The 27,561-nt window shown below is 38.9% G+C and overlaps 1 protein-coding gene and 1 long non-coding RNA gene across 4 annotated transcripts in view; one reads left to right on the top strand and one right to left on the bottom strand.

Annotated features, from left to right (window-relative positions):
• LOC137622302 (uncharacterized) overlaps positions 1-27,561 on the top strand; it is a 333,069-nt gene that overhangs the window by 292,999 nt on the left and 12,509 nt on the right. For both annotated transcript variants that reach the window (XR_011040416.1, XR_011040415.1), the window contains 2 exons: positions 8,116-8,243; positions 11,108-11,247. This is a non-coding gene — a long non-coding RNA (uncharacterized lncRNA). The remainder of the gene's footprint in view (positions 1-8,115; positions 8,244-11,107; positions 11,248-27,561) is intronic.
• Positions 10,544-27,561, bottom strand: part of LOC137622301 (UDP-xylose and UDP-N-acetylglucosamine transporter-like) — a 117,487-nt gene continuing 100,469 nt past the window's right edge. Inside the window, exons 8-9 of one of the 2 annotated variants that reach the window (XR_011040413.1) lie at positions 18,182-18,491; positions 10,544-16,244 (exon numbers count right to left, since the gene is read on the bottom strand). Coding sequence is in view for 1 of the 2 variants with exons in the window: in XM_068352863.1 (XP_068208964.1) it covers positions 18,248-18,491 (244 nt within the window). In the remaining variant the exon portion in view is untranslated. Of the gene's footprint in view, positions 18,492-27,561 lie in introns of both variants that reach the window. The other variant, XM_068352863.1, reaches the window with a different exon arrangement.

Below are 27,561 nucleotides of genomic sequence, written 5' to 3'. Positions count from 1 at the left end.
TTGCTGCTTTGGGTTTCGCCTCCTACTCCAGTTGTTGCTTAGAGATTGGCCTCCTACTCCTGTTGTTGCTTTGGGATTAACCTCCTACTCTTGTTGTTGCTTTGGGATTGGCCTCCTACTCCTGTTTTTGCTTTGGAATTGGCCTCCTACTCCCATTGTTGCTTTGGGATTAAACTCCTACTCTTGTTGTTGCTTTGGGATTGGCCTCCTACTCCTGCAGTTGCTTTGGAATTGGCCTCCTACTCCTATTGTTGCTTTGGGATTAACCTCCTACTCCTATTGTTGCTTTGGGATTAACCTCCTACTCCTGTTGTTGCTTAGGGATTAACCTCCTACTCCTGTTGTTGCTTTGGGATTAACCTCCTACTCCTGTTGTTGCTTAGGGATTAACCTCCTACACCTGTTGTTGCCTAGGGATTAACCTCCCACTCCTGTTGTTGCTTATGAATTAACCTCCCATTCCTGTGATTGCTTAGGGATTAACCTCCCACCCCTGTTGTTGCTTAGGGAATAACCTCGGACTCATGTGGTTGCTTTGGAATTAACCTCCGACTCTAATTGTTGCTTATGGAATAACCTCCTGCACCTGTTGCTGCTTAGGGATTAACCTCCTATTCCTGTTGCTGCCTAGGGATTAACCTCCTATTCCTGTTGCTGCTTAGGGATTAACCTCCTACTCCTGTTGTTGCTTAGGGATTAACCTCCTACTCCTGTTGTTGCTTAGGGATTACCCTCCTAATCCTATTGTTGCTTAGGGATTAAGCTCCCACTCCTGTGGTTGCCTCGGGATTAAGCTCCCACTCCTGTGGTTGCTTAGGGATTAAGCTCCTACTCCTGTGGTTGCTTAGGGATTAAGCTCCTACACTTATGGTTGCTTAGGGATTAAGCTCCTACACTTATGGTTGCTTAGGGATTAAGCTCCCACTCCTGATGTTGCTTAGGGATCAAGCTCCCACTCCTGTGGTTGCTTAGGGATTAAGCTCCCACTCCTGTGGTTGCTTAGGGATTAAGCTCCTACTCCTGATGTTGCTTAGGGATTAAGCTCCCACTCCTGTGGTTGCTTAGGGATTAAGCTCCCACTCCTGATGTTGCTTAGGGATTAAGCTCCCACTCCTGTGGTTGCTTAGGGATTAAGCTCCCACTCCTGATGTTGCTTAGGGATTAAGCTCCCACTCCTGTGGTTACTTAGGGATTAAGCTCCCACTCCTGTGGTTGCTTAGGGATTAAGCTCCCACTCCTGTGGTTGCTTAGGGATCAAGCTCCCACTCCTGTGGTTGCTTAGGGATTAAGCTCCCACTCCTGTGGTTGCTTAGGGATTAAGCTCCTACTCCCGTGGTTGCTTAGGGATTAAGCTCCCACTCCTGTGGTTGCTTATGGATTAAGCTCCCACTTCTGATGTTGCTTAGGGATTAATCTCCCACTCCTGTGGTTGCTTAGGGATTAAGCTCCTACTCCTATGGTTGCTTAGGGATTAAGCTCCTACACTTAAGGCTGCTTAGGGATTAACCTCTCACTCTTGTGGTTGCTTAGGGATTAAGCTCTCACTCATGTTGTTGCTTAGGAATTAACCTCCCACTCCTGTTGTTGCTTAGGGTTTAACCTCCTCCTCCTGTTGTTGCATAGGGATTAACCTCCTTCTCCTGTTGTTGCATAGGGATTAACCTCCTTCTCCTGTTGTTGCATAGGGATTAACCTCCCTTTCCTGTTGTTGCTTGGGGATTAATATCCCACTCCTGTTGTTGTTTAGGGATTAACCTCCACTCCTGCTGTTGCTTAGTGTTAACCTTCCACTCCTATTGTTATTTTGTGATTAACCTCCCACTCCTGTTGTTGCTTAGGGATTAACCTCCCACTCCTGTTGTTGCTCAGGGATTAACCTCCCACTCCTGTTGTTGCTCAGGGATTAACCTCCAACTCCTGTTGTTACATAGGGATTAACCTACTTTTCTCTCAGATTAGAGTCTTCACTCTGGGACTTTTCTTTCCGTGCCATTTGTTGCTCAAAGATTATTATGTTCTTACTATAGTTGTAGCTAGAGGATTGGCCTCCTACTCATATTGTTGCTGCCTGATTTGTGTATAACTCATGTAGTGGCTCATGATTATTCAGTGGCCTCCAATTACTGTTGTTGTTTTTTAAAAGTTCAAAGGCTACTCATGAAGGGCAGAGGCAAGGGACAGCGACATTGCCCTAGCAAGCAGGACAATGCCATAGAGACTGATCTTATATACATATGATCAGTACCCAAGCCCCCTCTCCACCAAAGCTATGACCAGGGAGAGGCAGGCAATGGCTGCTGATGACTCGGCAAATACTTTTAGGCTTCCCTAACCCCCATCCTTTGCTCACAAGGATGATGAGGTTGCAGCGACCAAAGTAACTAAAGACTTTGAGCGGGACTCTAACCCCAGTCCAGTGATCACCAGGCAAGGATGTTACCAACAGGTCACCAATGTTGTCCCTCGTTGGCTGACCTCCTTACTCCTGTTGCTGTTTTAAGATGTGCCTCCTCCTCTTGTTCTTCCGAGACTAGACTCCTGTTTCTATTATTGCCTAGGATTTGGCCTGTTAAGTCTGATGTTGCTATGGATCTAACTAGCTACCCATATTCCTCATGGTTTGACTACCTACTCGTGACGTAACTGTGGGTCTGTCTCCCTAAAGATGCTTATTACCATTTTTTCCATCTCCTTGTCAGTTGAAGCTACAGTCTATACTCCATTTTTTTTAATGAGGCGCATTTGCACGGACTCGCAGTGGTGCCCTTTTAGCTCGGAAAATTTTTCTGCTATTTGATTGGTCAGAATTATCTTGTCCAACCAATCAGCGATCAGGAAACATTTCCGAGCTAAAAGGACACCCGTACGAGTCGGTGCAAATCTGCCTCACTAAAAAGAATTGACTATAGTCTATGACTTTTTTCTGTCCCTGATTTGATCTCTTTGAAACTCTCCTCTTCTCATCAACTAATGTTTTGACATTCTTATCCTGCTGCTGTCTCAAGTATGACATACTGGACTTTGTTGCCCTCGGTGGGATCGCTGTGTGCTGTTGTTTAGCTTATTCTGACTTTCTACGATAGATGTTTTCTGCCTATTCTCCTATGGGTGTTGCGTTCAATCTAGTTTTCATTTATTGAATTTGCTCTTTCGGGTGTGAGACGGATTTTGCTTCTCTCTGTAAGCTGCTTTGCTGTTCTATGCCTGGTGTCTTAGATAATGTTGTTTTTTTTCTTCGAAGTCTGCAATATTATTATTATTATATGCTAAGCTACAACCCTAGTTGGAAAAGTAGAAAGCTATAAGCCCAGGAGCCCCAACAGGGAAAGTAGCCCAGTGAGGAAAGGAAACAAGGAAAAATTAAATATTTTGAGAACAGTAACAACATTAAAATAAATATTTCCTATATAAACTATAAGAACTTTAACAAAACAAGTGGAAGAGAATTACTTAGAATAGTGTGCCCCAGTGTACCCTCAAGCAAGAGAACTCTGACCCAAGACAGTGGAAGACCATGGTACAGAGGCTATAGCACTACCGTAGACTAGAGAACAATGGTTTGATTTTTGAGTGTCCTTCTCCTAGAAGAGTTGCTTGACATAGCTAAAGAGTCTCTTCTACCCTTAGCGTATGCTTTCTTCTCTTCGTTTACAGCAACTGTCATTGTCTATAATGATTGTCGTTACCGACTGCTTTGTTTCCAACGACTGCTAAACATAGATTTTACAAGTGCTAATCAATAATATAATTCCCATTGTTTATAGTTATTTTACCTGAATCATATAACTTTATTCATTTTAGACCAGAAGTAGATATAAGTATTGATGGGTCTTAACTTTTACATTAAAATGAATATTCTGTTTCAAGTGTTCAGCAACTTGATACTTACTTTTCTCATTATAAGACTTGGAGTACGTGACTCTATCAGGTGGCAAATCCAATCTATCTCCATTAAAAAAAAAAAAAAAAAAAAAAAAAAAAAAAAAAAAAAAAAAAAAAAAAAAAAAAAAAATCAGTAGATTTCTACCTTGGAATTACTTGCCACTTTCATGTGTTAATGGTAGTTTCTTTTAAGTCATAGGAATGTATTAATTAATTCTTTTAAGGAAATTATATAAAGCTAAAAAAATTAAGATAGACAAAGAATAATGTAGAAATGCCTAAGGAAATTTATACGAAAGAGACCAACAGCAAAGAGAGTTTTTGTGTCCGAGAACTCTTCCCCAAAGTTTATGGTTCCATCTCTTCCAACTCGGGGAAACTTAGTTTCAGGCTTCTAGTATCTTAGCTGAAGTTGAAAACAGTTTTGTCATTTATCTAATATATATATATATATATATATATATATATATATATATATATATATATATATATACTGTATATATATATATATATATATATATATATATATATATATATATATATATATATATAATATATATATATATATACAGTATATATATATATATATATATATATATATATATATATATATATATATATATATATATATATATATATATATATATATATATATATATATATATATATACAGTATATATATATATATATATATATATATATATATATATATATATATATATATATAATTTCTCTCTCTCTCTCTCTCTCTCTCTCCTCTCTCTCTCTCTCTCTCTCTCTCTCTCCTCTCTCTCTCTCTCTCTCTCTCTCTCCAGAGGCGCACACCCACTTTTCACCAATGATAGCAATTATCTCTTAAAATTCGTAGTTGACTACTGATTGCTTTTATACAGTTTAGATATTTGACACCATATTACTTTTTAGAATAAATGTAATAAAACTACCGTTTTTCATAGTAGTGAATATTCCATTCATACGAGTAGTAGTCATTGAATATGGGCCATGACTGGAAAATTAAAAATTTTTCTTGCCCCCCCCCCCCCCCGAAGCTAGTTAATCGCAATGGTACGTTCTCTCTCTCTCTCTCTCTCTCTCTCTCTCTCTCTCTCTCTCTCTCTCTCTCTCTCTCTCTCTCTCTCTCTCTCTCTCTCTCTCTCTTCATACACATACATGCACACAGAGAGAGAGAGAGAGAGAGAGAGAGAGAGGAGAGAGAGGAGAGAGAGAGAGAGAGAGAGAGAGACTCTCCATGGGTCTTGATTACATTTACACTTTGTCCTATCCCACCCACGCTGGTGCATTGTCTTCTCCCGATTCTAAAGTAAAAGAAAAAAAGCCTAATAGTGGGTGTGGGTGTGACAATGGTGGAAACGATAATGAAACCCTATTATTAACTCAAGTTTTCCCTTCATCGTTTCCCTTTAATTCTAATATCGATCTTTTTCTTGGAATAAACAGAAGAATATCCTTACCACAGTGCCTATACGTGTGACATACCTCTCAAATTTCCACAATTCATGAGTTTTCTTTAATTTTACAATTCCATAATTATTTATTGATGTAGTTATTTGTCCTTTTTAATATTAAATTCTTGATTAGAGTACTTGGCACGCAAGTTTATGGATGCTTAATATGTCAAGAGACACTCGATTGGCTTTGCAGTCTATATTAACATTGTATGATTTGATCATTACTATTTTTGTACTTCAGCATCTATGTACTGTGTGAATAATTCCTTATTGTCTTGGTTATTCTTTGTAATATTTTATCTCGGAACAGCTAGAATTTTTACATTTCATGTAGAACACTGTAGGCCCTAAGGCCTAAGGCCTACGGATCTTAGCAGCGTGCAACCCGGCCCCTGGTTACAGTATTATTATTATGATTATTATTATTACTAGCTAAGCAACAACCCTAGTTGGAAAAGCAAGATGCAATAAGCCCAGAGGCTCCAACGGGGAAAATAGCCCAGTGAGGAAAGGAAAAAGAATTAAAATAGAATATTTTAAGAAGAGTAACAACATTAAAATAAAAATCTCCTATATAAAATATAAAAACTTTAAGAAAACAAGCGGAAAAGAAATAAGATAGAATAGTGTCCTCGAGTGTGCCCTCAAGCAAGAGAATTCTAACCCAAGACAGTGGAAGACCATAGTACAGAGGCTATGGCACTACCTAAGACTAGAGAACAATGGTTTCATTTTGGAGTGTCCTTCTCCTAGAAGACCTGCTTACCATAGCTAAAGAGTCTCTTCTACCTTTACCAAGAGGAAAGTGGCCACTGAACAATTAGTGCAACTAGTGAACCCCTTGGGTGAAGAAGAATTGTTTAGTAATCTCAGTGTTGTCAGGTGTATGAGGGCAAAGGAGAATCTGTAAAGAATAGGCCAGACTATTCAGTGTGGATGTGTAGTAGTTTATTTTATTGATTCAGTAACTCTTACTATTCAACTTTATCTTAGTAGTGCAGCTGCAACCCCCCCCCCCCTCCCCAGGCTCACTCCCAAGTGTACCTTTACCTTGAATTATCTCCCCGGCCCCAGCACCTGTCATAATGGCCCAGATCCCATACAGTCTTTATGGCTCGCATATCTTGAACGCTTCTTTTCTCTTCACCACAAACTAAACTCGATGAATCTATTTAAGCTTTTCCATTGCTTTTTTCCTAATATAAATATTATTTAATTTTACAGGAAGAGCTGCTCTTGCTCCTATTTGTCTCCACAGTTAAGGAACCCCTCCCATCTCCCATCTGTTTCTTCTTTTCGGCAGGAGTAATCAGTCTCTCTCTCTTCTAAATTTCGTCAGCCACACACACCCAAGCGCGCGCACTTTAATTTTGACAGCCTAGCACACTTTTTTTTTTCCTCTCTAATTCTTCCCATTTTCATTAGACATACACAGTTTCCTTTTGGGGTTAGAGTTCTCTTGCTTGAGGGTACACTTAGGCGCACTATTCTATCTTATTTCTCATCCTCTTGGTTTGTTAAAGTTTTTATAGTTTATATAGGAGATATTTATTCTAATCTTGTTGCTCTTAGAATATTTTTTTTCTTTTTTTTCCTCACTGAGCTATTTTCCCTGTTGGAGCCCCTGGGCATAAATTATGGAATCCCGCTTTTCCAACTAGGGTTGTAGCTTAGCAAGTAGTAGTAATAATAATAATAATAATAATAATAATAATAATAATAATAATAATAATAATAATAATAATAATAATAATAATAATAATAATAATAATAGAGTTTTATATTTCTATCATAATCTGAGCCCCAATCATACTTTATTTTGTAATTAGAATTTTTCCTTGCACATTACTGCATTTAATTTAGATAAGTTTTAATTTTTCTCAAAGGCACGGTACAGCATTTTATTTTTCTACCATTTTTCATACTTTCATTCATTTTTATGGCACTTATGTATTTGAGTTTTATTCTAATCCTTTAAACCCTATTATATACCCACTTATGTATTAACATAGTAGGTACATCCCGATTTTTTTTTTTTTTTTTTTTTTGCATATTCATGATTTTTCCAGTTTTCAATGATTAATTTTTCATGTCTATTTTCTTTTATGCGCGATTTCTCTCCTATAGTTATTAGGGTATTTTTTATCATTAACATAATTATTACCGATATACAGATAACGTATTTTTTTATTAGTAACACATATGGTATTTCTATTGCTTATATATACTATATACATATATATATATATATATATATATATATATATATATATATATATATATATATATATATATATGTGTGTGTGTATGTATATATATATATATATATATATATATATATATATATATATATATATATATATATGTGTGTGTGTATGTATATATATATATATATATATATATATATATATATATATATATATATATATATATATATATATATATATATATATATATATATGATATATATATACATATATATATATATATATATGTGTGTATATATATATATATATATATATATATATATATATATATATATATATATATATATATATATATATATATATACACAGTATATAATATATATATATATATATATATATATATATATATATAATGTGTGTATATATATATATATATATATATATATATATATATATATATATATATATATATATATATATATATATATATATATATATATATATATATATATAGAGCTGTTTTTATTTGCTATATTTGTTTAAATTTATTTTTACAGGCAATGGCTCTACCCAACGAGTAAAGATGACAAGTATCATCACTGCCCTTCAGATGCCCTAAGATTTGAATTTCGAACAAAATTTATACATACGTAGATGGAAGACTGTTTCATTTTTCTATAAATCGGTAAGTGATCTACTGCATTTGTAAGTACCTTAAACAAAAAATGGTTAACATTCGTTAGATCAGCTCTGTCTTTAGTTTGTGCGGCTAGCTCTCTGTAAGAGTCGAGCTTGACTCATTGGGCTGGTTAATCTCCATTTTAATAATAGTAATGGTTAGTTTGTCATCACTACTGCAAAGAGTAGCTAATTCTAAGGTAATTTATTCTTAAATATTTACTGCAAAGAAAGCATGATGGCATAGAAGCATGCAACTCTGCTTCCATTAATCAGTTCGCACAAGGGAAGACACGGACAACTTTAATCGGATTTGGGCTATATTACCCAGCACTGCGACCTGTGTTGCCATTCAGTGCCCGATTGCCATTGGGGTAAGACCCTAGAGTTACTCTATGAGGGAAAAGTTAGAATAGCTTGGACAGCAACATAAAAGAGAAGCAAGAATGGAGGTAAAGTAGAAAATAAAATCCATACAGCTAGTTGTCGAAGGAATACTGCAGTGACCCTTAATGCCTACAGTGCACTGCATAAGGTGGACTATGGCACTACTCCCCCTCCCACGGTTGAGTTTTTGAATAGGTTTAATCATCCCGTTTCTTTACAATAGTACTGTGCATTTTGTCTGTGTAAATTACATATCATTTAGTGGAACAAAACCACTGAATTGAAAAACTCTACTCTCATAGGACTGCCAATGCACTTCATAAAGAAATGCATTTTTTGCATGCATATTCCTTGAGCCCCTTACGCACAAAAGCAATTATAGCTGGTTTGGAAATTATCTGCAGTTCTTATGGAGTAGTGTCTTTGAAGTCACTCTTGTATTGCCTTTTGTCAAATTGTTCAAGTACCTCCTTTATAAGCTAGTGTTGTATTACCAAAAGGACATAATGTTTATGATTTCAAGGATCTTTTTTGTCTGTCCCAGAAAGTCTCGGGAGGACATCTTTAAATTTATTAGATTTCTGCACTGACACTATTTAAATCCATAGTACTGTATAGCTACAATGGAGAAATACACGCCCCATGACAGGTTAATAGTAAGTAGTCTACCTTGACTTGCACACATTTCAGCACTTTTCAACGAGAATTATTTTTCAAAACGTTGCCCAACTTTGATAACTAAATATTTTAATTCTTCTTGATATGTTTGGTTCAACAACCTGGTTTTTTACGTTTGAACGAGCAAACTCTTCCATACACATAAACATGTAAAATAACTAGAAAAGTTCAATTATGTTAACACATGACTGAATTGCTTAAACATATTGCTAGAGCATATCTTTGTAACATACTTGGTGTTGTTAATCGTCATCAGATCCAGCTTTAGCGATGTTATTGTGTAATCCATCAAGACAGTTAAGGAGTTAGAGAGTTGTTGGATAACAGGTTGGAGACTTGGACTAAAATACTTGTCACAATTAGAGTTATTGGTATTAGAGGAGATCAACTCCCCCATTGTTTCATAAATTTTTGGTCGATCTCAAGCGTTCTTATCTGTTTATTACAAGACTTCCCATAGTAAGTTAACCATTGTAATAGTTTAACTTCCTCAAGTACAGTATTTGTGGAAGTGTTAGTTTGTAAAAATGAAATAATTACAACACTTTAAAGTTGTCTTGTACTGATTTGAGAAAAAGAAACTTGCCTTTCCATGTATCTAAAGTGAGAAATTTAGAGCTGAACCTAAATACCTCTTCTTTAAGCTGGATTTATCTTTTCCAATGTCTGTAACTGTTCCAAACTGCCTCTTCACAAGGTGAGGCTTGCATAATTTCACTGGGAGTGTATTGTATAAAGTACAGTAGGGAGGGAATAACCTCTGGTGTACTACATCATGATGTGGTTGTCTCCATCATGGGGTGTAAAGAAATTCTCTTCACTAAATTGTGATTCTAAATTTTTGAGGGAAAAAGATAGTGTTGATTGAAACCAGGGGTTAGGAATTGCAGTTCATGGAACTTGTAAGACTTTGATCTGTACAATACTGTATTCTACCATGATCCTAACTCCCAAAACGAAAAGAGATTGTTTTTTTGTGAAGGACACTGCTGCTGCTTATTGTTTTGGTAAGCCACACTTTATACTTTGAGATATTTATCGGTGCCCTAATTTGAGTACCAAAATAATAGGGCAAGATATGTGGAGACCATAAAACTTCCTAACTTTTTATGTTATTTTTTCTACTTTTTCTTTGAAAATAAGCACTTTCTGACCAAGATACTGCTTATCAACTGTCAATTTCATTACAAATAAACAATAAGGAAATTTAAGAGAAATTGGAGGATCGTAAGGAGCAAATCATTGATTTATGTTAAGATATAATTTTTATCAAGTACACACAACAATATTACAAATGGTTCTGTATTGAATTTCTACTATACATCATCATCACTATTTTAATTAACAATCTATTGCAATATATACAGTAAATGCCATAATTACAAATGGTCCTACAACTGAGTCGAAGAAACTTCAACAATCAACAAAAGTTACCTGGAGTAGAATAAATAGTTACAAGAAAAAGTTACATAAAACTTTGTGAAAGTAAAAATATATTGCACAGTCATGAATGATTCATGCTTTCAAGTAAATTCAAATATAAAATGTTCATGAAAATATTCTCCAATTGCTAAACAATGTTTTCATAACATTGTTTTAGTGTCTATATTGCAATCATGGATGATTCATGCCTTCAAGTAAATTGACTAAAAAAATTCATGAAAATATTCTCCAATCTCTTAAACAATTTTCATTAACATTGTTTTAGTAGACAAATAATCAATTCTTAATGCAACCTATTAGGTGTAATTTGTTCAATGAAGGGAAATGACAGACTAAGAATTCACCAATCTTAAAATTTTGCAGGTAGTTCCAGATGAGTAAAGGAGAACTAGAGGAAAGGAGAGAGCCTCCCCTTATTTCAACCTTTCTCTGCTTTGTGGCTTCACAATCAAATTATTTCAAGTTGCATCTTAACATTTAAGGAAAAAGGACCTAGATATGAGGTGAGTCTTTGTAAATAGCTTGTTTTTTAAACATTTGTATCTAGTACAAATCATAGGCTTATAAAAGTAGAATATCTAAATCAATGGGAATGCATTTGATAGCGGAGAAAGTGGTCCAACTGGTATAAAACATAGATTATGTGGCTTAGCCAAATATTTAAATGGATATGCATTGCTGTGTAGCAATGTGACAGAATTTAATTTATAATAGAATTGCAGTTATGTCTAACATGATGGCCAACAAATGTTTTGATCTGAACTTTGATAAAGGCAAACTTGAGTGAGTTGTTTTTCCTGCTTAAGGGGTGCTGGTAATAACACAACCCACAGATTAAGCATAAGGTAAATGGAGAAAGGAGAAGGATAAATATGAAACTACAAGATGTAATCCCCTTGAAAGTTTGATCTTCAAAATTGTCCAAGTAATCTGTAGTCTACTGAGGTAGATTTTATTCCACTGTGTAGGTCAGACTTTGGAAACAGATGGAAGAACATGTTAAGTTTTCCAGCAGGTAGTCATATTAGACTGACAGATCCTTTTACAGAGGCAAGAGAAATTATCAAATGCTTCTTCTCATTAAAGCTGAAAATGCAAGGTAAATCATGTGTCAAAACTCCTTTCAGAGTAAAAGGAAGGTTTTATCAGTCTAAGAATGACATCCATTTTCTGCAAAATAAAGAATCCTTTGGAGGAAAAAAAAAACTATTTTTTATTGCACAGAAGCAAAGGAGGTCTTGGGTACCAAGATGACTTTCTAAAGTGGAAAGACATTTATACTAGGCAATGATTGAACAGTTTTGAGATGAATTGAGATTGTGCTTTTAGGCACAAGTTTTGTGACAAGATTCATAAATATTCCTCATCCACAACAGTGTTCAAATCTAAATATTCCTCATCCACAACAGTGTTCAAATCTGAATATTCTGCAGGTTACTGAACTGTATTCTGCATCAAGTTGTGAGAAATTGCTTAGTAAATCAATGATTCCTTACTCCTTCCTTATGCATTTGTGTACAAATGGAAGTGATCAGAGTTGAAGGTAGAGGACTTACTCAGGGAGAACTGTGAGTGATTGGCAAATACAAGGATCTAAATTATAATTAGGCAACGTTATACCTTGCAAACTCTCCAACAGAGAAAATTATCTTTTAATGCCAAATGACCTACAGGAGGAATACCCTTCCTTGGAAATGGTTAGGAGTTGTGCAAGTACCTTGAGATATAAATACTGTGTAATCTAACAGCATAAAAAAGGCCATGAAATGATAAAGCTAGAGTATGCTTAATTACTATGAACAGTCAGTCAGTTAATAAAAGCATGAGCTACAATGTCATATAAATACTTTAGTTAAGGGGAATACCACATTAAAGAATCTGACTTGTTTGGACAAAAACCTCCAAATCACACATGCAAACAAAAAAGCAAATGTCATAATATAACTCAAAATTAGTCAAAACATATCACATTGCAACTATCTGGACATGTGACTGAAACCTTAAAAGGAGAAAAATGAAACGGCAAAGATTTTCATCCTTGTAATTCTTAGTCTGTCATATTTTCTGGTACCACATTCATAAATTTTAATACTGCAGTGGTTTTTATTTCATAAGTAAAATATTATAAATTCTATGCTATAATAATTTTAGACATAAAAATAACTGAAAATATCGAATGTGGGTTATAACATATTTTTGGCACTGGAAATGCAAAGTTTTCAGTCTGCTAATAATTCCTAAATCCACCAGAAATATGTATATTTGATCAAGGAGAACTTATCTACTAGTTACATATTCAAATTTACACAAAAAGGACTACCTAAAAGATTAAACCTATATGTAAATGCAAAATAACCATGTTTAAAGTAATAAATTATCAATAAATAAAATACAACATTAAATGTTGCCTAACTTATTACACTTTGATACATAATAAAATGTAAATGTTGATACAGCACAGTTGGAATGCTTCGTATTTTAACCTATTCTTAAATTATCATGAAACAACAAGATTTACAAATAATACCTTTTCATGGAATGTCTATTGGAAAATTATAATCGAAACTTGAAATTCAATGGATGTATAAAGTTCAAGAGGATGAAAATGAAACTACATAGAAATTACATAAGATACTACAGCCATTGTCAGTGTTCACCATTTGTTTGAAAAATACCGTTAAAGCTGCCTTATTTATTCTGAATAAAGTAGCATCAATCTGAAAGATATTTGTACTCTTGTATATACTATGTCTCCTAGGGCCTTGCACTGAAAAATCTCGGTTACTTAGAGGGATTAAGTGAAAAAAAAAAAAATCCTACATATACTGCACATCATAAACATTTACTTATGTTAAAAAAGATAGTTTTCAAATGGCAAAATTGACCAATACAGTGTATACTGATAAATTAGAAAGAGCCATGGGATAATGTTAAGACCAAAAAATTTCCAACTAAGCCATTAACAGGAATATGTAGGTATTTATGAAGGAACTGGCGTAATTGAAGTCTATAATTTGATGCCTCACAATTTTGCAAAATAATATATAAGTTGAAGCTTTTGTATTAAGATATAAACAGGAAAGAGACAAAGCATTAAAATGCTATGAGATACACAAAACAATTAGTTTGTGTAAGAAGGTACATTAAGGAAGAATGCTTGGTATATCTTCTTGCAAGGATGTCCAGGATGAGGACCAAATTAAACTTCACTTGGGATTTATAAATAGAATAACTATTAGAAGATACAACTTGTTTGTTGGCAATAAATTGAAGGTACAGATTTCAACAACTCAAAACGATTGTTGTTGGCAATAAATTGAAGGTACGGATTTCAACAACTCAAAACTAAAGGAAACAGATGATACAGGCGGGATCTATTCCTTATCTATGACTGATTGCTTGCGGAAAAGTCGAATGGTGTAATTAAGGATTAATGTCTTTCATATATCTTAAAATATGGATAAAGATAAGCCAATCATACTGGACCTACAATAAAAATTCACCTCAAATTAGTTATAAGTGCAATGTGTGCTACCATTCTCTCTATCTACAAAGTAAAATAAATTAATTTATGCATTACACACAGAAAAGAACTAATTATTTTCTGAATGCATTATATAATCAACAACTACATCAAAAGAAAAAAAAAAAAAACTGACAAGAGTTGAACTAAGGATAAAGAATGAAGAACTAGGTGACTGAAGATAATGATGTACCATATAAGGAAATAGCAAAGAATAATGTAGGATTATTGGAAGGAGCCACAAAATTTAAGCATGGAATTTTATAAATTAACATATTCTACTTTTCAAAACCCTCCAAACTTAAATTACCGTAATCAGTTACTTATTCGCACTAATGGTGCCAAGGTGGATGCATAAGGGACCAAAGTTTGGGCTTAAAAGTATCCTAGACCTAGTTACTCTGCCCCTAAAATTGTACCCTAACAATATCTAGCGTATGTAAACATAAGTAAGTTACCACTTGAACACTGAATCCAAGTAAAATCCTAGAAAATAGGCCTGATTTATCTTAGCAGTCTTATAATTGAACAAATTCATGTGGCAAAATACACTCTACCTTACTTCCGTTATGATCGGTAAAAGAATCGTATTCCATCAGTAATTAAGCAGTATTTATAATTAATGAGTATGTATATATATGTATAAATGTAATGGATATAGGTATGTGTACAAGTAATATCGAATATACTATGCTTAGCCATTGTGCAATGAAAGAATGAGCTAATACAAGACTGTCCTGTTTACATTTTTGATTGGTCCCATTTTCTATACTATATACCCTGCTAACTCCTTTGTATAGTTGAACATGTGCATTTGCAATGTTTTCTTCAACACAGCTTGCATATTGTGTACATAACCCTATGTAAAATTAAATGTATACTGTAGTATATTAGTACTGTATACAGTAATATTTTAGTGTACAATTCTGTAGCAACAGTACATAAAAACTTGAATAAAACCGCCTCACATAAGTTACTTTTTTTAAAACTTGACAAATTGAATATGGGCTAAAGCCTTTGAAAAATCCACTTCACCAGAATCACATGATTATATAACTACTTCCCTTCCTGAACCCCCAACTCCATAAAATAATCCAAATCACACTTGGGATTTTCTTAGTGCTTACTTGTTTGGGTACTTCATCTGGCTAAGATGATATTTTTATTTTCTTTAATCCAGATGATTGAGCTAAGCTCTGCATAATGTCCACCAATATTCCCACTTTTAATCATCAAGTGCATTTGCATAAATAAACAAGCTCACACTAAAAAGAATCCATCCCATGCGAATAAACATGTTATTGTTAGTCTTGTAAAATTTACATCTTTGTTACTGTATTTTTTGCCCCACACATAGCATACAAAAAGTATGCCTAATAGAAACTTAAATCTCAAGTCTTGTAAAGGTAGGAGAGTGGATTCCTGCCTTGCCATAAAAAAACAAAAATTTTAATTTCCATCGGATGCTTCCCATTTTTGATAGGGGTGTAACTAAAATTATCTTGTCACAACCCCTTTTTTCTAGCACATGAAACTGACAAGGGGAATCTGCTAAATTTCTGCTGTTTGGATTGGATTTTTGGATTCCTATTTAAACTTGCAAGTTTAACAAAGATAATTATGAATGAGATACATTTTTACCTCTTCCCTGTAAAGCCGTACGTAATAACTTCTCTTGACACCATTTTCTTGAGAACCAACTACAATTTGAATAAAGCAGTTCTTCTTTGCTAGGGTTATCTAAATTCTTTAAAAAGGCATATCCAGGCTTGAATAACAAGCTCTTTCAATTACCGTAGGTGGGATGGCTGACCTGACTGGGTTTATCAATTCCTTATCTTCTGCATTAGGAAGACTATCTGTTGACCAGGTCTGGGATGCCTGACACTTTGTGACAGGGTCTTTGTTGTTTTGTCATGCTTCGCGGTACTTGGCAATCTTCTGGACATCTCATACTCGGGACTTTTCTTTAGCCTTCTGCTTTAGAGAAGAAGGATTTAGTGGGTTGAGGCCTGCTCAATGCCCCTCCATTATCATTTTGATTGCCCTGATTGGACTAGAGGAAGTGTAATTGCTACTGACTAATCTGATATCACAGCAATTATTAAAAGCTCCTTTGATAAATATTAGGTTTAGAGAACATACTAAAAACTACTGAAAACTGAAATAAACTGGGAAGTAGGAGCATTTTGATGTAGAATAAAAGGTGGGAGTTGCGGTCTCCTCTTTTAACTACCACATAATTCTTAAAAAAAATAATTACAAATGCTAAGTCTCTGGTCACATTAAGACACAGGCATTTGCATAAGCAAGCTGTTAAAAATTAGTATGAACACATTCTAAATACTCATTATCCCATTTGGAAAACCTTTAGTCTAGAAACAAAAACTTACAAGGACCATTATCCTATGCTGCAAGCAACATGGAAAAACTAGCTGCCTATATGATAACTGAAATACTTTATGCAAAATTACAAATGGAAGTGAACATGCATTTCAGCTATAGCTTGAATGAATAGTGGATGATGACTATCCTTGTGACTTCATTAACTATTTACCAACGTGACTGGCTACCCACTTCCGCCTGAGTGTGGTACCTTCACGAATTGATTGTCGTAAGCATCTTGCTCTAAAACAAATGGAGGCTGATCAACTACTAATTATCAAAGTGAACAATTAAAAAAAAAAAAAAAACATGGCTTATAAATTGAATAGTTCAATATGTGACTTCTTTTTGAGTTCGAGTAACTGTGAATGTGAAGTACAAACCTCATTGGTGTGATGATAACATTTTATATTTATAACACACCAATGGTTCTCTTAAATATTTAGAACAAAGTCACCAAGACTTCGAAGCTGTGGATTTTTTACAGTGAATAATTAAAGATACACTTCAGAGCACTACAAAAAAAAGCTAAGGATAAGATTATAAATACTGTATAAATTAAGCATTGGAGCAAACAGAGTGAGGAGAAAGGGACAAAGTTGACAACACTATCATGAAATGATGAGGCCCAGGACTTAAGACCTAGCTTTGCTGAGAAATACTTTTTACAATACTACCTACTATTTATGTATAAGATGACTACAACACCAGGTCCTAACTCCTGGCTTGAGTATTTCCTAGTATTGTTGTACACTATTAATTTCCCTGTAGAATTTGTGAAATCATTACCTAGTTTATACTTCTGCAGCTAATCTAGTTTTCTCTTGTCCATAACAGTATCAATAACTACAAAAAGTTGAAGATTCCATATGTGATAAATACCTAAAAGTAAATGCAATTGGCAAAGTTAAAACTGTTAAAAATAAATTTGATTCTCGATGGACATGGGTAATTTTTTTTAATAGTTCATATGCTAATTATCCAGATCTGTTAGTTAAAGACAAATTTACCCAACACACAATTTCCTTATATGTAATACTTTGCTATAACAATATCATCAATAAAGTATAATACTGTACCCTTCATAAAATACTATATCCAATAATTAGAGACAAAAATATGTCTTATTTTTTCTATTTTATCATAATAATTCAAAGAACAGAATTTATCAACACCTACATCTTTGGCACTGTATGAATACTACACGCCCTGAATTTATGGTTAAAATAAGAACAAAATAAATACATATTTAAATATACCTAAATGTAAGTGCGAAATACATATTTAAATAATAAAGCAAACAATCAACACTTACCATGATCAACATGGCGACAACAATTTTCATATGAATGCTCTGTATACAGCATTACGTGATTATGAATTATGATAACAAAAAGAATATATTTTTTATCAAATACATGTCAAATGTGTATTATAAAATATATATGTATCAATTCCACACAAACATTCAACAAGTATTATAAAGAACAGCAAATCGTAATGACATCTCTTGGAGATGACCGACTTACACTTGCCTTGAGTAGCACCAACGCCGAGATTCTTTTTTTAAAAAGTGTCTTGACATCAGTTACTTTTTAATCTTCCTTTCCTTTTGCAGGTGTAATCAGAGATTCCTTAATTTTCCCATAAACATCAGTGAATAAAAAAGTGCCACTAAAGACTAAAATGGTGCCAATCCAATGGCTAATTGTGAAGGGATTCTGAAAATAAATTATAGAAAAAATTAAGGAGAGGAACTTTCTCAGCGTGAGAACTAGGGTGACCGTTAGAGAGGTGCATTCCGATGTCAGCTTGAACACAGAGCTAATACAGACATATCTGGGGGCAAGAATTAAGGAAAAGTCATGACAGGAACGAAGTTTTAGATATACGTATGATCATTACGTTTTACTTTGTTGGTAGCATTTAGGAGTACAATATCTGAAATAAATGCATATTTAGTTAAAAAAAAAAACACTCCTTAAATATAATTTTATAATCAATGAACACAGAACTTTGTGACTTTAAAATTTTTCAATAAAAAATAATTTCACTTCTCATGACAACAAAATCTCCTCCCTGCTACTAGCACTGGGACAAATGGCTCAACACATATTCTGTTCCATTACAACTCGACTAATTATATATTATTTTATCAATGATATTCTATTCTTAAGAGACAATTATTATATTTCTTCGTCATTGATATATAAATTTTTGTTTTTATTTCTTGCTTTTCTTTAATTTGCTCAATCTATATATGTACTGTAATCTTACATTTTTAGATTAATTTTTGTAAACAAGCTGGATATCTTAAAATATTTTCAACAGCCCTTTAAAATATACCAAAGTTTTAAAACAATTAGAAGTATTGTTGAAGCTGGAAGCTGTTGAATTGTCCCCAAAATCTACTCTCTTGCCTTACTCGAGTTAAGTTACTTGTGACCTTTAGTCTCAGAACCAAGAAGGGTAATTGAGGGAAAATATTTATTAAAAGAACTCTAGTTTGTATATTTTAAGAAAAATGATATTTTGATTATAAAATAAATTTTTGAATATACTTACCCGGTGAATATATAATAGCTGACGTCTCGGACGGCTCGACAGAAACACAAAAACTCGCGAGCGATCGCCATAAAGGTTGCGGGTGTGCCCACCAGCGCCGACTATCGGCCAGATACCGCATATACATGTAAACAGCTCCAGTTCTTCTCATTCCGCTGGGTCTCTATCGGGGAGGAAGGGAGGGCCTTTAATTTATATATTCACCGGTTAAGTATATTCAAAAATTTATTTTATAATCAAAATATAATTTTTAAATATTAAACTTAGCCGGTGAATATATAATAGCTGATTCACACCCATGGTGGTGGGTAGAGACCAGTATTAATACAATAAAGGCATATATGCTTAAAGTTTTTGACAGTTATATCATAACAAAACCCAAATAAATATAGGTACCTGGTAAGGAAGCTGACTGTGACGATTACTCTGCCTTGTTAGTCCGCTTTCCTCACGAAGTCCAGCCATCCTCTCAGGATGCTGAAAGACTCCCAGGAGCTGTTGTATCCAGGGCGACAACCCATACAACAGGACCTCATCAAAACCCTTAATCTGGGCGCTCTCAAGAAAAGACATTTGACCAGCCGCCAAATCAAAAAGGATGCGAAAGGCTTCTTAGCCTTCCGTACAACCCAAAACAAGATTAAAAACATTTCAAGAGAAGATTAAAAGGCTATTGGAATTAAGGGAATGTAGTGGTAGAACCCTCACCCACTACTGCACTCGCTGCAACGAATGGACCCAGTGTGTAGCAGTCCTCATAAAGAGTCTGGACGTCTTTTAAGTAAAATGAAGCGAATACCGACTTGCTCCTCCAAAAGGTCGCGTCCATAATACTTCGTAGAGATCTGTTTTGCTTTAAGGCCACGGAAGTTGCTATAGCTCTTACTTCGTACGTCTTGACCTTAAGCAAGCAACGATCTTTTTCACTCAAGTGAGAATGAGCCTCTCGGATTAAAAATCTAATAAAATACGATAAAGCATTTTTAGACATAGGCAATGATGGCTTCTTAACCGAGCACCACAAGGCCTCAGATCCACCTCGTAAGGATTTGGTACGAGCTAAATAAAACTTAAGAGCTCTAACTGGACACAGTACTCTTTCAAGCTCGTTGCCTACGATCTCTGACAGGCAAGGTATATCAAACGACTTAGGCCAAGGACGAGAAGGCAGTTCATTTTTGGCCAAGAAACCAAGCTGAAGTGAACATGTGGCTTTATCTGTAGAAAAGCCGATGTTCCTACTGAAGGCATGGATCTCGCTGACCCTTTTAGCTGAAGCCAAGGACACTAAGAAGAGCGTCTTGAGGGTGAGATCCTTCAGGGAGGCTGAATGTAATGGCTCAAACCTGTCGGACATTAGGAACCTTAGGACCACGTCTAAGTTCCATCCAGGAGTTGCCATACGACGCTCCTTAGAGGTCTCGAAGGACTTAAGGAGATCTTGGAGATCTTTATTATTGGACAGATCTAAGCCTCTATGTCTGAACACAGAAGCCAACATACTCCTGTAGCCCTTAATAGTGGGCGCTGAGAGGGAGCGAACATTTCTCAGATGTAGGAGAAAGTCTGCAATTTGGGCTACAGAGGTACTGGAATAGGAAATGGATGATGACTTGCACCAGTCTCTAAAGACTTCCCACTTCGACTGGTATACCTTGATGGTAGAAGCTCTCCTAGCTCTCGCAATCGCTCTGGCTGCCTCCTTCGAAAAACCTCGAGCTCTTGAGAGTCTTTCGATAGTCTGAAGGCAGTCAGACGAAGCGCGGGGAGGCTTTGATGAAGATCCCTTACGTGGGGCTGCCGTAAGAGATCCATCCTTAGAGGAAGACTCCTTGGAACGTCTACCAGCCATTGAAGTACCTCTGTGAACCACTCTCTCGCGGGCCAAAGGGGAGCAACCAACGTCAACCTTGTCCCTTCGTGAGAGGCGAACTTCTGCAGTACCTTGTTGATGATCTTGAACGGTGGGAATGCGTACGCGTCCAGGTGAGACCAGTCCAGTAGAAACGCATCTATGTGGGTCGCCTCTGGATCTGGGACTGGAGAGCAATAGGTCGGGAGCCTTTTGGTCAACGAGGTGGCAAAGAGGTCTATGGAGGGTTGACCCCAAGTCACCCAAAGCCTCTTGCACACGTCCTTGTGGAGGGTCCATTCTGTGGGGATCACCTGACCTCTCCGACTGAGACAGTCTGCCAAGACGTTCAAGTCCCCCTGGATGAATCTTGTCAACAGGGAGATGCCTCGATTTTTTGACCAGATGAGGAGGTCCCTTGCGATGACGAACAGTGTGTGGGAGTGAGTGCCTCCTTGCTTGGAGATGTACGCCAATGCTGTGGTGTTGTCCGAATTGACTTCTACCACTTTGTTTCGAAGAATGCTCTCGAAACTCATCAAGGCCAAGTGAACCGCTAACAGCTCCTTGCCGTTGATGTGCATGCTCTTCTGATCCGACGTCCAAAGACCCGAACATTCCCGACCGTCCAGAGTCGCTCCCCAACCCAAATCCGACGCGTCTGAGAACAACACGTGGTTTGGGTTCTTGACTGCCAGGGACAGACCCTCTCGCAGACTTATGTTGCTGTCCCACCAGTTCAGGCATGCTTTTACTGGCTCGGAGACCGGGATTGACACAGCTTCCAAAGTCTTGCTCTTGTTCCAGTGTGAGTCTAGATGGAACTGGAGAGGGCGAAGGTGAAGTCTCCCTAGAGAGACAAATTGCTCCAGGGATGACAGAGTCCCTAAGAGGCTCATCCAACTTCTTACTGAGCAACGGTCTTTTTTCAGCATGAGGCGGACTTTGAGCAGGGCTTGCTCTATCCGGGTGGCAGACGGAAAAGCCAGAAAAACTAGACTGCGAATCTCCATCCCCAAATAGAGAATCGTCTGGGATGGATTCAGTTGAGACCAACAGTCCCAACTCCTTTGCCAGACCCAACGTCCAGTGAAGGTCCTGCAGACAGCGATGACGGGACGATGCTCTGAGAAGCCAGTCGTCCAAGTACAGGGAGGCTCGAATTCCCGATAAATGAAGAAATTTTGCCACATTCCTCATAAGCCTCGTAAACACGAGAGGAGCAGGGCTGAGGCCGAAGCACAGTGCTCGAAACTAGTACACCACAGTCCTGTAAACAAACCTCAGATACGGTTGAGAATCTGGGTGAATAGGAATGTGGAAGTACGCATCCTGCAGGTCGAGAGAGACCATCCAGTCTCCCTCTCTGACCGCTGTTAGGACGGACTTCGTGGTCTCCATCGTAAATTTTGTTTTTATAACAAAAACGTTGAGCGCACTGACGTCCAGCACTGGCCTCCAAGCTCCCGTATGCTTTGGGACTAGGAAGAGACGGTTGTAAAATCCCGGTGATTGAAGGTCCGAGACTTTCACCACCGCTCCCTTCTCTAGCAACAGAGACACCTGCTGATGTAGAGCTTGTCTTCTTGACTCCTCTCGATACCTGGGAGAGAGGTCTAGAGGAACTGTTACTAGAGGAGGTCTGCGTACAAAAGGTATTTTGTACCCCTCCTTGAGCAACAACACAGACTCTTGGTCTGCACCCCTCTTCTCCCAGGCCTGCCAGAAGCTGTTCAGTCTGGCCCCTACCGCTGTCTGAGGACGTGGGCAGTCAGACTCTGCCACGGGAGGACTTGGATCCTCTCCTCTTGCCTCTTTTTCCGTCGGCACGAGCGCCTCCCCTGCTGGGGGCTCTGCCACGAAAGGGCGGGATAAACCTAGTCGCTGGGGTATCGATCCTGGGCCTCACGACATAAGACGATGAAGGAGCTCCTTTGCGAGCAGAAGTAGCCATCAGGTCGTGTGTATCCTTCTGTACAAGCGAAGCTGCAATGTCCTTGACCAGCTGTTGAGGAAACAAGGCAGCTGATAAGGGGGCAAAGAGAAGCTCCGACCTTTGACAGGGAGTAACTCCTGCTGAAAGGAATGAGCAAAGGGTTTCCCTCTTCTTCAGGACTCCAGACGTAAAGGTGGCGGCGAGCTCATTGGAGCCATCGCGGACGGCTTTGTCCATACAAGACATAATAAGCACGGAAACATCCTGGTCGGCAGACGAGATCTTCCTGCTTAATGCTCCTAGAGACCAATCTAAAAAGTTAAAAACTTCGAAGGCCCTGTAAACCCCTTTAAGGAGATGGTCAAGGTCCGAGGAGGACCAACAAACTTTAGAGCGTCTCATGGCCAGGCGACGGGGAGAGTCTACGAGGCTTGAGAAGTCACCATGGGCAGAGGCAGGGACTCCCAAGCCGAGAACTTCTCCCGTGTCATACCAGACGCTCGCTCTAGAAGCTAGTTTAAAAGGAGGGAAGGCAAATGCCGTCTTCCCCAAACTCCTCCTGGTAACCAACCAGTCGCCTAGCAAACGTAAAGCCCTCTTAGAAGAGCGAGAGAGCACTAGCTTAGTAAAAGAAGGCTTCGCAGCAGCTATGCCTAGCGCAAACTCTGACGGAGGCGAACGAGGAGCAGAAGTAACAAAATGGTCTGGGAAGAGATCCTTAAAAATCATCATGATTTTCTTAAAGTCCATAGAAGGTTGCGCAGCCTTAGGCTCTTCAACGTCTGATAAAACATCCAAAGGAATATCAGTAGGCGGAGGATCAGCAACATCCTCATCTGAAGGAACCTCGTCCGACAATTGATGAGTCTCAAGCAAGGGAGAGACCTGCCGCCGTGGCAATGCTTGACAAGCAAAGTCCACACGCAAAGGAGCAGCAGTAACAGTCAAGGAAGCTACGTCATGTAGCTGCTGAAAGGACTGACCAGCAACAACAACAGGAGCTGAAGGACGCTCGACGTCAAGTCGAGACTGCCTTGACTGCCTAGATTGAGCAGTCACAACAACCCTTGACTGCGGTGCTTGACGCTCAACGTCAAAACAAGGCAACTGAGCTGGTTGGCGAACGTCCTGAACGTCAACACGAGACTGCGGCAGCGGCTGAACGTCAACACGAGACTGCGGCAGCGGCTGAAAGTCAACACGGGACTGCATCGAGTGAGGCTCCAAGTCACGTGACAGACGTGACAAACTACCGACATCACGCTTCGTAACGTCAAAAGGACGAGTAAAGGCTCGTTTGGGCGGCTGACGGCCAGCGTCTCGATCAGCGTAACGGCGAGGATCATCGTGAACCTGCTCAACGGTATACTCCTCCATAAGGGAGGCAAGCTTATTCTGCATATCCTGCAGGACAACCCATTTAGGATCAACGGGAGTCGGTACGGGCCGAGACGATGGTAACGTCTGTGACGGCAAAACATTGCCTTTACTGAGACTCTCGGAGCCCGTGTTACGCTTACGTTTAATCGGCGAACAGTCTTCCGACGACTGCAAAGGGTCAGAGCTGTCCCAATGGCTACAGCCAGGACGCTGGACCTGTCCTGAAGGGACTGACTTCCGCTTTAAGGGTCTAGAAACTTTGCTCCAAGGTTTCTTTTGCGAGAAGCCTTCGGATGACGAGGAGAAAACGGCCTCGCTCGTCTTATGGTAGGGGCGATCTTGACGAGACACGCCCGATACCATAGAGGGAACGTCTGTTCGTTGGTTAAAGCCTCTCGTCCCCTTAAGTCCTACGACATTACTTCTCCCTGGTGCAGGGGAGCCTGAAAGAGGTCTCGGACTAGGAGAACGACAAGCACGAACAGACGAACCCTCGGTCGCAACACTAAAAACACTTTGCGTACTAATCACGTTATCCCCACGATTTTCTGATTTGGCACTCTGACACTTTAACACATTCACATCCGTCATGAGTTGATTACGGTCCGATGCTAAGGACTCAACTCTCTCGCCCAAAGCTTGAATGGCAAGCAACATATCCCGCATGGATGGTTCATGAGTGCTAGTAGAGGGTTCAGGAACAACTACTACAGGGGAAGGATTAGGTTCAGGGGCATGGGAGGAGGAAAAATCCAACGACCTAGAGGAGCTTCTCCTCACCCTATCTCTCTCAAGCCAGTCGAATTCCGAAAGGACCACGCACTCATCACACCGATTTCCTAATTGGCAGGTTTTACCCCGGCAATTAGAACACACGGTATGTGGGTCGAGAGAGGCCTTGGGAAGACGTTTGTTACAATCCCTAGCATTACATTTACGAAATTTAGGTCCAGGGATAGGAGAAGGGTCAGCCATTTTGAAAAGTCCAAGAAAATCCAAAACAAATCCAAAGTCATCAACAATAAACGCTATCCAAAAAAGGGTTCAAGAGTTTTAATTGACGAGAAAAACACCTGTCACTGCAAAAGCTCAAAACCAAAAAGAAGTACTTCACCAAGAATGACGAAAACTCTAGGTCAACAGCGAGCGGAATCAACTTGTCGACAAGACCGACAGAGAAGAACTGGAGCTGTTTACATGTATATGCGGTATCTGGCCGATAGTCGGCGCTGGTGGGCACACCCGCAACCTTCATGGCGATCGCTCGCGAGTTTTTGTGTTTCTGTCGAGCCGTCCGAGACGTCAGCTATTTTATATTCACCGGCTAAGTTTAATATTTAAAAATACTAATTACTTAATTTCCTATTTGTAGGTTTTTATAGTCTAGGATGAAGACAAATTACTTTAAGCTATTTGTTCCTATGCAAATACTGTACTTTCATCCTTTTCATTAGAATAAAAAATCCTCATTGGGAGGTAGTCCCCATGATCCTGACTGGAAATATCTTCTTCCTGATCCAGTGTTGGAGCATGGATCGGGTGATGCGGACGTCTCCTCGGTCTCTGGCTCTGGTCAGGACGTAGTCCAGGGTGTGCCAGTGTTTAGACCGGGGGTGTCTCCATGTGGTCTTTTGTCGCTTTGGTAACTGGAAGATGGTGTTGGTTACCACAAGTTGGTGTTCTGCACACAGATCTATGCCCGGAGCGGATGACTGCTGGACGGACCACAGACTCTTCATCTCCCGACTCTTCGTGACGACCCTGCGACCACCCAGAAGGGCACCTGACAGCGTACCACACCAACGCTTTGATTGTAGCAAGCTCCGCAACCCACAGGTGGCACAGAACTACAAGGAGGCCTGCGAACGACACCTTGCAGACCCTGTGGGTCAGGCCACTGTTGAGCACCACTGGACCACCCTCAGAAACGCCATGGCCCGTGCCGCGGAGGAAACACTAGGCTACACCACCAAGAAACGGCAGGATTGGTTCGATGAGAATGATGCTACCATCTCTCTTCTCACTGAAACCAAACGACAAGCACGCCTGACTTTGGAAAACCAACCAACAGCAGCTAACAAATGTGCTCACAAGGTGGCTGAAGCTGGTTGCCAAAGAGGGATCCGTGAAGCCCAGAACACCTGGTGGCAAAGAAAAGCTGCAGAAATACAGAGTTTGGCTGACCAACGTAACCTGCTCAGCTTCTATGCAGCAACAAAGGAAATATTCGGTCCCACACAGTCATCAGTGGGCGGCCTGAAGGACGCGGATGGGGCCACGGCCATCACCGACAGCGAGGGCATCCTGGCCAGGTGGAGGTCTCACTTTGGAACCACCTCAATGACCAAGCAGACACCTCAGACGATCTCCTGCGAATGACCCCGCAGCATCCCGTCCGTCACTGGATGGCACTACCACCCTCCATCCAGGACTTCAACAAGGCCCTGCAGCGCATGAAGCCCGGCAAAGCCCCAGGGTCAGACAACATCCCGTTGGAGCTCCTCACTCACGGTGGCCTCGGGTTGAGGAACTGTTTGATGCTCCTTATACTGAAAATATGGGAGACCAAGACCCTCCCCAGTAACTTCCGCGATGCAAACATCATTACCATCTTCAAGAAGGGAGACAGGGAGAACTGTAACAACTACCGGGGAATATCACTACTAAGCATCGCGAGTAAGATTTTCGTTCGGATTCTCCTTGACCGCCTCCTTATTCTCGCAGAAGACATCCTGCCAGAGTCGCAGTGCGGCTTTCGACCTTCCGGCGGGACCATAGACATGATCTTCTGCGCGCGACTACAAGAGAAGAGCCTCGAACAACAACAGCCCATAATGTTCATCTTCTGGGATTTGAAAAAGGCCTTCGACAAAGTACCTCGACCTGCCATGTGTGCTGTCCTCAAAAGATATGGCTGCCCACCCGATTTTGTCAAGCTGGTGCGTGCCCTCCATGACAGAATGGTTGGGAGAGTCTGCCACCAGAACTCTCTTTCAGGCCCATTCCCCATCAACGGCGGCCTGAAGCAGGGCTGTGTTCTGGCCCCAACGTGTTTCTCGCTATACACCGCAGCAATGCTCAACGAGATTCCCCCAGACACACCCTCAGTCGACCTACGTTTCCGCATGAATGGAGGCGTTTTCAACCTCGCTAGACTCCGCGCCAGAACCAAGACC

The sequence above is a fragment of the Palaemon carinicauda genome, chromosome 29 (genome assembly GCF_036898095.1).
Source record: "Palaemon carinicauda isolate YSFRI2023 chromosome 29, ASM3689809v2, whole genome shotgun sequence".
In the NCBI taxonomy this organism is placed as follows: Eukaryota; Metazoa; Arthropoda; class Malacostraca; order Decapoda; family Palaemonidae; genus Palaemon; species Palaemon carinicauda.
This window is presented reverse-complemented; position numbering and strand designations above follow the sequence as displayed.